General features: G+C 32.4%; 1 protein-coding gene across 1 annotated transcript; it reads left to right on the top strand.

Annotated features, from left to right (window-relative positions):
* Positions 1-3,772: 3,772 nt before the first annotated feature.
* On the top strand, positions 3,773-5,500 carry LOC131035352 (exocyst complex component EXO70H1-like). Its single transcript, XM_057967027.2, has one exon. It carries the CDS (start codon positions 3,773-3,775, stop codon positions 5,498-5,500), a length of 1,728 nt encoding a protein of 575 aa, XP_057823010.2.
* The last annotated feature ends 3,989 nt before the right edge of the window (positions 5,501-9,489 follow it).

The raw sequence follows: 9,489 nt of genomic DNA on the forward strand, positions 1-9,489 counted from the left end.
CATACAAGTAAGTACAGAGATAAAAAATAGTGAAATTAACAGGAAAATGTGTGTATTTCAATTGTATTCAACTCCAAAACTTCAAAAACTCCAAATATTCAACCACCAGAGGTATATATACCCCTTGCATCAAGAAAAACAACTACCTCCAACCATATTTAAAAATAAAATAACTGTTGGAGACAAGTTGCTCCTCCCAGACAAGTTGTCAAGATTTGACAACTTTTACAAAATTGGGTATTTTGGGCATTAGGCCTCCAAACATGACATGAATGCCTCAAAATGGTTTCTTACAATTAAAAAAAACATAAAAGACCTATCCTACCCCTCCCTAGAATATTACTGACCCATTGACCAAAGTTGACCAAGCTGGGTTATATATGCCTAACAAGATCAATGACCTTACAAATGGGTCCAAACCAATGCAAAACCATACAAATTGGTCTTGAGAACCTTATTAAATGCAAAAATGACCAAATGACCCATGGTACATGATGAGCCTTCATGATCCCTCATGGTGTTCTAATGGTGCCCCTGCACCAACATGAAGAGGGAACCCATGTGTTAGTAGAGTACACGTAGGCTCAATACTAAGAAAATGCTAGAACACATTGACATGAATGAAGGGGACATATTTAATCATTTATATGTTAAAAAGGAAGAGAATGCTGAAAGAGAAAAGAATGTACTAGAAGTAGCAAATAATAAGGAACTAGTTGAAACCTTATAATTCATGCTTCCTATTGAAGTGATGATATCGTTTAGGATTTCCAACATACGAGAGTACACAAATAAACGTGTTTTGGTCACAAATAGAGTTATACCTTATGAAATAGAACTATATACAAATGAGACAAAATAAATTGAGAATAAAAGTGTTAGGAAATTTAAACTTTGGGAGGGTTCGAAAAGGGTTGTGTGTCTTAAAAATTTAAATCAACTAAACATGCTCAAGTCATACTTAAATATGTTACTTGGGTTATTTGTGGTCACTAATGATATCTAAAAGCTTGGACCTTGTATTTTCACTGAGAATACCCCTCAAGATCATTTTATCCAATGCAAATTGAGCTTCCTATTTTAAACCTTTTCTTCAAATCATTCCCGAGGAAAAAATTTACACATCTTCAGCAAGTTATTTAATGTAAGAACTTAGATAAAATTCTCATCTTAGTGGTGTATCCTAGGGTCTATGTGGAGATGGATTTGAATAATTAGCTTCTTCAAAATATTAAGTTAATTTTCCCTAGGTTTGAATTTTATCAACCTTTATTATATTTGGATAAACCTATTGCTTATTTTATTTGTAGACAAGAAGGTCAATTGATAAGAGATTGTCCTATTAGGTTGAATATGTTTGTTTATCCCCTAAGTTCAGGTCCAACTAGTTTTTCACACTATTGAACAAACCTCCTAATTTTCCTAAGGTGTATACTCAACAAAATAGGTTAATTCTTTCCCAAATATCTAGAATATTAGTATTAAACCACCTATGGTTTCTACCTAATTGTACAATTTTTTAAAATATTGATAAGGAAGAGGAAAGAACCTTTTGGATATGGTAATATTTAAGGTAGTCATTGTTAGAGAATGCCAAGATTTGAAAGAACAAATAAACCTTCCACAAATGAATAAAAATGAGTACAATAGGATATATATAGTATAATATGAAGAGTGTGTAAATCTAGAATGTGATCCTTCAATATATACACAAGGTAGAGGAGGTAGGAATATGTGATTGACTACCCCTCCAAAGGTACATCACATCAATGCTTAAGAGACATGTGTTTGAGCATAAATCAAGTGTGCATGAAGTAGGTGTCTCAAATGGTGAACACATTTGTCACAACCACATGAAGTGAGAAAAATGGTAGCTTTAGATTGAATTGAATCTACCTTACAATATGATATAACACATGATTTGGAGGGAAAATTCATCCCACAAACATGGAAGGTAGAGCTTGACATACACATTTTGAAATCTATTAACTATTTTATTCTCCTTTAGTAAGTTCTTTAGTCCCTCATCATTGTTCCTATCCTTAGAAAAATTATCCATTCATTAGATAAGTCAATGATTATGGATTTAGGGTACATGGAAGAATTTGGCTCCACAAAATGTCCAAAAAGTGGAATTATTTTCCCTAATTTTGAAACATGTTATCTCAATTAAACTAAAAATTTGAGGGTCTTAAATATAGAATCTTAAAAAATTCTAGTACTCTAGGGAAATCTTTTGAATTTGTAATTTATTCTAATACTGAGATGATATAAAATATTCATGTAGTACTTTAAATCTAGTTTAAAATATGTAATTTATTCTTAAACACAAATGATATAAATTGATTTTTAATAGTCATGTACAAAAAATCACTATTTAAAATTAATTTTATATGACCATAACATGCACATGTATGACCACCATAATTTGACCTAAATAAAAGTATTTTTAGAATTATTTTTGGGAAAATGTGTATTATATTGAAGATTGATGAGGATATATTTTTAAAAGTATTTAGATATTTTTTATTAATTTTTAATTGACCCTAATTGTTGTTTTTTAAAACCTCTTATGTACAACCACCATAATTTGAGTTAAATTAATTTTATTTTTTTAAATCATTGTGTAAAGAATTATGTATAGATCGATGTCACATAATTTTTTAAAAGAAACGTACAAAATTAAAATTTATTAAAAAATACTAAATCTTGACACTTCAATATTATGGAATAATTTAAGTAAAAATTAATTAGAAAATAGAAAATTAAAAATTGAAATAATAGAAAAAGAACATATTTAAAAATTAGGCATCATCATCTATAAATGAATTTTAATTTCATAAAAATTCTAAAAAATAGTGGTTAGCCATATTGCCAAATCAATTTTTTCCTTGTTGTTTTCATGGCATTTTACTTTGTAGGTCTAAGGCTAAGGGTTGGGTTCCCAAGTCTTAGAAAAGACAATATCGTAGATTCAAATTTGAAATTTTATATTACAATTAAATTAAATATAAAAAATATAAACAATACTTTTAAATATTGATAATTAAAATCATTTTTTTGATGATATTGAAAATGAAAGTTATCAATATATAAGATCAACAATGATATTGAATTTAACTTTTTTATCCTGTAATTAATAAGTTCAATTACATCAGCTCACTATCAAGAATTTGTCAAGGCAAAAACTCAGAAATAATGTATTTTTTTAATAATAAACCAAAATTTTAAATTGAAAGGAAATTAAAAGAATAAATTTTCAAAAGGAAAATGAAATGTTAATCTTTATAAGATGCAATGATAAAAGGCTGGTAATTTTCAATAGTTAATAGTAATGTGAGAGCTTCAAATGTTGACTTGGTCTCCTTCAATATATTCAGGCGTTTGCTTTATCGCAACAGATGGTTGACTCAGTCCATTTCAAATATTGAAACAAAGTATTCAGGGTTCTGTAGTAGTATTTTCTTAAGAAATTAGGTGTCCCATCATTGTAATTTTTTCTTTGATATCATATTTAAAAAAATTAGGTCTACTGACACCATTCGTAGAATCTAGGATACATAGCGTTCACCGCTTACACCACCATAAGTCGGTCAAGCGAAAATCTCGTTGGGACAAAGTCATACAATTGTATGATATCAAATAGTTGTACATGTTAATCTGACTTTAAATTTCAAGGGATTTCTTAGGTATTGAGTAAGAAGCCTCTTGCCAAGCATTGGAACGGGAGCGGCCACACAGAGAAAACGAAAGCTCGTATGCATTGGAAAGGATGGAAGCAACTTTGGCCGCAGCAGAAATACTGATTACCAGATGGGAGTACAAAAAAACCACAATAAAAATGCTCTTTCAGAGCACTGCAGAAGAAGTCCGTATATACATGGAAACCGTTGACAATCTCCAACGGCTCATGGAATATTTGTCTGCCGTTGGCACAGATGCTGCGGGAATCATCCGTGCACAGCGGCTGATGAAAATGGCCATGACCCGTCTGGAGAAAGAGTTTCAGAAAATTCTGGTATCTAACAGCGAACCCATCGATCCAGACCGGGAGTCATCGGCTCGGCCGTCCTTCTATTCCTCCACAGAGGGTAGCCTCACTAGATCCATTTGCTCTGACGGCGACGACAATCGCAGCAGCTTCTCGAGCTCCAATTGTCTGTCAGTAAACAGACTCTGTGAATTCGACATGGTTCCGTTGGACGCCGTGGTGGATCTGCGGAGAATAGCGCAGCGCATGGCGAAGAGTGGGTATGCGAGTGAATCCATCCGAGTCTTCGTTCTCAGCAGGAAGTCCGTGGTGGAAGAGAGTTTATACAATCTGGGCGTGGACAAGGTGACGGTAAAGGATGTTCGGAAAATGAAATGGGAATTTCTTGATGAAAAGATTAAGAAATGGATTCACGGTGCCAAAATCAGCATTCGAATTCTGGTTGCCCGAGAAAAGCGGCTGTGTGAAGATGTGTTTGAGGGGCTTGATAAGATGAGAGATGCTTGTTTTGCCGAAATCGCCAAGGAGACCACACGCAGGGTTTTCGCCTTGGCAGAAGGAGTGGCAGCCACAAGCCTGCCGCCGGAAAGGATATTCAGAGTGCTTGACCTCTACGAAGCCGTCACTGATCTCATGCCCGACATCGAGGCCACATATTGTCAAAACTCCTTCCCAAGCGTGCATGAGCATAAGATCGTGACCAAGCTGGGAGAGGCGGCCCGGGGAATGTTGAAAGAATTTGATAAGGCCATTGAGAAGGAGAATTCTAAGGCTGCCAGTCCGGGCGGCATTATACATCCTCTCACCAGATACGTTATGAATTATCTCACTTTTCTCTCCGATTACAAGGAAACTTTGGTTAACATAACTGCAGATGTGCCTGAGGAGCTACCCAAGAGGCTACCGGACGATTACGCCGTTCACAATCCCTGCGACCCGTTGTCTGTCCATCTCGGATGGGCCATCTTCCTTCTCCTGTGTAAGCTTGTCAAGAAATCTGATCGGTACAAAGTTGTGGCTTTGTCGTACCTCTTTCTCATGAATAATCTTCACTACATAGTCCAGAAAGTGAATGGCTCCAAGCTCAAATATATATTGGGGGAGGATTGGGTAAGAAATCAGTGGAATAGGGTAAGGCAGTACGCTCTCAATTATGAAAGGAGCGCGTGGATGAAAGTGCTGTCGAGTATAACAGACGAGGAAGATGCAGGGAGAGGTGGAATTTCGTCCGGGCAAGGTCTGAAGGAGAAATTGAAGGGATTCAATTCAGGGATGGAAGAGGTAAAGAGAAGGCATAGCGGATGGGTGGTTCCTGACGTCGTGCTGCGAGAGAAGCTAGGTATTTCAATTACTGAGAAGTTGGTACAAGCCTACAGTTCCTTTCTTACCAGATTCAGGAGCCAATTTGAAAGCGACACGTTGGTTAAATACACACCTGAGGAGGTGCAAGATTTTGTGCTGGACATATTTAAAGACAGGCCCTTGTCTGTGAGCTTCACGAGATCTTGATGACTGATCGATTCACATTTATATATTGGCATCTTTCTTTCTTTCTTTTTTTTTTTTTTTGTTGTTAAGTATGAATATTCAATATAACAAAAAATTTCTTTTCCATATTGTATTCAGAGAATCAGAGCGAGTTGACTTTGGGAATTTGAAATTCCATATACTTTAGTTTCTTGTTAAATTTAGAAACTTCGTTAATGGAAGAGCAAAAAAATCCGGTTGATTACCTGTTAGTAGTATAAAATACATCTACAGATGATAACGTGCTTACGTTTTACTTTTTTTTCTTTAAGAAGTTGAATCATTCAGTAAATATTAGAGACACAACTCCCAAGGTTACGCATTAGTAATAATAATGTTATTAGTGCCTCTTCATAGCCACATACTAATGGAATGAATAAATTGTCTTCTTCTTCTTTTTTTTTTTATATTAAAGATCGAGAGTAAACAAAATACAATCAGCTGTAGATAGGGGAGGCTGCGCCTCAACCACCAAAACCACTAAGGATCTGTGTTACATTACTAGAGAGTAGTCCGATGTAAAAAAAACGGAACAATGCAAGAAAGGAAAGTCTAGGCACTACTCAAGATGTGATCGAAAGGATCGATCCAAGTGGTCCACCCTTGGGCCCCTTCCATCCAAATCACCTTCTTTCAGTCCTGGATCTAGGATAGCATGGTAATGTGGTCAGCCTCGGGCATCCTGGTGCTGTTGATCTCTTTAAGTAGCTTCTTTAGAGCCTCTTCAAAGGAAGACTGGTTTTTTGCGAGCCTCCTCCACTCGTAGCCATCCTTCATCTCATGTATGAACATAGTTGCTTGCCCATCTTGCAGGAACTAGAGGAGCTTATGCCTTTCGACATTCATCATGAAGGAGACCTGCGAGGCAATTTTTAAAAAGGTGAGTCTACGAAGAGACTCAGTAAGACATCTACCATTGCCATTAAACTTGTCCTCATTTCACATCTTCCAATGAACCAAAGGATATAAGAAGATAAGATAAACTAGAATAAGTTAGCGTCCTTTTTTAGTCCATCAATATAACCAGAAATAATGTTAAGGATATACACATGATTAGGAATGCAAAAACCAAACATTAACCAAACCTCCCTGGCGAAGGAGTAGTCAAAAAGAATGTGTCTGTCTCAGGTAATCTGCAAATGGAACACATATCAGTACTAAGGGGGTTTCTCCTTATTGGGAGTCTGTCAATAATAAGCTGCCATTTAAAGCATTGTATTTTAGGGGGAATCGGGCTTTTCCATAGTCGAGTAAAGCATTTATACGAGGAGTTGTCAGGTAGATCCAAGTACCATAGCATGTTAACATGATTAATAATGGAGTCATTTTTTTATAGATATATATTATTTAATGAAAATTATTTTAAAAAGTCATTTAAAATGATACAAATAATATTTCAAGTTGTTATTTTGAGTTTCATAGAATAAATATAATTGTATTAATTAAATATTTAATTTGATAAATATAATATTAATATGATAAAAAATCTAATGGTGGACATAAAAATTTGACTACTGAATTCATAATGACAAATATAATATAAAAACATCATATTATAATTGATGATAACAAATTCTTTTTTTTGTGATTGCAAATATAGTACATAAATGTTATGCAAAAGTAATTGAATAGACAAAATAGTTTATTGTGTTGGTATTATGTAGCCTGTAATTAGTATAAAAACCACAGTGACTTTGATGAAACCCTCTAGAAATTCTCATCTAGACAACAAATGTTCAAACTCAATATATATTTTTGAATGTCTTTTAATTATAATGTGTTGACTCAAGATTAAATATATTATTTAATATGCCTTTGTGATGTAATATATCTAGTACTAATGTCTTGATTGCGTATGGTAATAGTTAGTTAGGGTTGATTCTCTAAAGTAAGAACATGAGATACTTCATCATTCTAACTAGATAAGGTTTTTACTCTAGATGAGTAAAATAAAATATGCTTTGACAAACTAAATAATTATTCTAAAAACTCTTGGAAAGATCCTTTATTATATCATCAAGTTTCTTTGTTTTATAAAAGTAAGGTCAAATTTAAGTAGTTAAATTCATAAAAAAAGATATTCACAATTAAAAATAGACTATTTACAACCTACAAAGAATTCTACAAATCTCCCACCTAAAGTAAGTATATTAGACTAATTCAAAACAAGGATCAATAGTCATAATTGGCATTATGCCTATCACCAAACTAAATTATGTTTTTAAAAGATTGGATTGACAAATCTAAATTATTATTTATATTTTTTAAATAATAGAGAATAAATTTTTATTTGAAAAAATCTTATTTAATTTTCAACAATTTGCAAGCATTGTGTCTTCATTATACATTTTTTAAAATCATCTATAAACCTCATTTTCAATCCCTCACAAGAACCATGGTGAAACTTAGATGAACATTCTCATACATCTTACATCCCATATTAGATACATAATCTTCTCAATTTTAATGAGATTTTTGATTGATGTTAATACAATTTTCTAGAAAATTCAAGGATCTAATGACCATTGAAATTTATTTCAACTAAAAGATTTAAATACAAAATCTATTGAACAAACTAAACATAATCAAACACAAAGATCCTCTCAATCCCTCATTAACCTAGTCAAAGAACCAACATAATATCCATTAGGATAAACTATCTTTATTAGGTTTAAATTCCTCAAAGATAAGAAATTTGAATATTTTAATACCTCTAACTAATCTAATAATATATTTTTTTCTTTCTAAAAAGTAAAATGATCCCATTCCAAATTTTAAATTTATGAATCTAAATACATAGGCTAGCGGTTCATAATCCCTAATATCCAAAATTTGGCAATCTACTACTAATTTTGTTTACAATTTTAAATATAAAAAACAAAAATATTCAATGAAAGATCCAAAAACCTAGAGCAAAACACTCATTTAGATCACAAAATATGGAAATTGAAATACTCACTTCAAAATATAATATTTCAAAATCCAAAAAATACCATGTCACATCTAACTAAATAATCCATCTCTAAACCTAGCATGGTGTATGAAATCATCAATCCCACCTCTATCTAATCCCAATCCATTTATGCATATCTTAATATTACCATATTTTAGTCTACCCTTCTTACATATACTAGTACATAAGCCCACATATCTCCATCACTACATCCCTTTCATATAAACTTTTACATATCATACCACTCCATTTATGTTTGCAATACATCGAGAAAAGCCATCCACACAATTATCAAAGCTTTTGAATGAAATCCATAAAGAATAGAACTATTAGTGTGATCCACCTAAATTGAATGCGTATAATGTAACATTATTATCTTATAAAGGAAGTAGACATGTGATTAAAAAGAAAAAATGAACTTCAATAAAATATAAAATTGAAACATTAGTTATAAAGAGGAAAAAATATCTTTGGTGAAAGGAATTTTGACGGTGCCTTGGAGTATTCAACATAATAATTGTTTTTCTTTTTTTTTCTTTTTGAGTAGGAATCATATTTGAAAACCTAAAAACAGGAGAAAAGGAAAAAGTAAAGAGAAAAATTTGTGTTAAAATCTAATTTTTGAATAAGTATTATATTATCTAGATTGTTAATTCCTTTTGTATTTGATAATACAATCTCTTTTGTCAATTGAATTTTTTCATATTTTTATATGTTTTATCTAAGTAATTTAACAATTTTATGAAGCACACCTTGATTTGCAATAGAAATTTTTGAGAGCTTTCCTCAGGTCTTACATTAAAAAAAAAAAAAAGAAAAGAAAAGGTATACTATCATTCGTATCTTTAAAATAAAAATTAAAAGGTGAAGAGATACAATTACCTGAGTGTTTTTTTTTCTTAGATTTCTTTTTCAAGCAATGAGACACCTTGGAAATGATATATGTTAATGTCTTTTACATATATTTTGCAAAATATAGGTATTCTAGTGATGAATATACACATATATACATACACAC

Source organism: Cryptomeria japonica, chromosome 1 (assembly GCF_030272615.1).
Source record: "Cryptomeria japonica chromosome 1, Sugi_1.0, whole genome shotgun sequence".
In the NCBI taxonomy this organism is placed as follows: domain Eukaryota; kingdom Viridiplantae; phylum Streptophyta; class Pinopsida; order Cupressales; family Cupressaceae; genus Cryptomeria; species Cryptomeria japonica.

Coding starts and splice junctions, on each gene's coding strand:
- LOC131035352 (XM_057967027.2), top strand. CDS start 3,773: ATGGAAGCAACTTTGGCCGCAGCAGAAATACTGATTACCAGATGGGAG.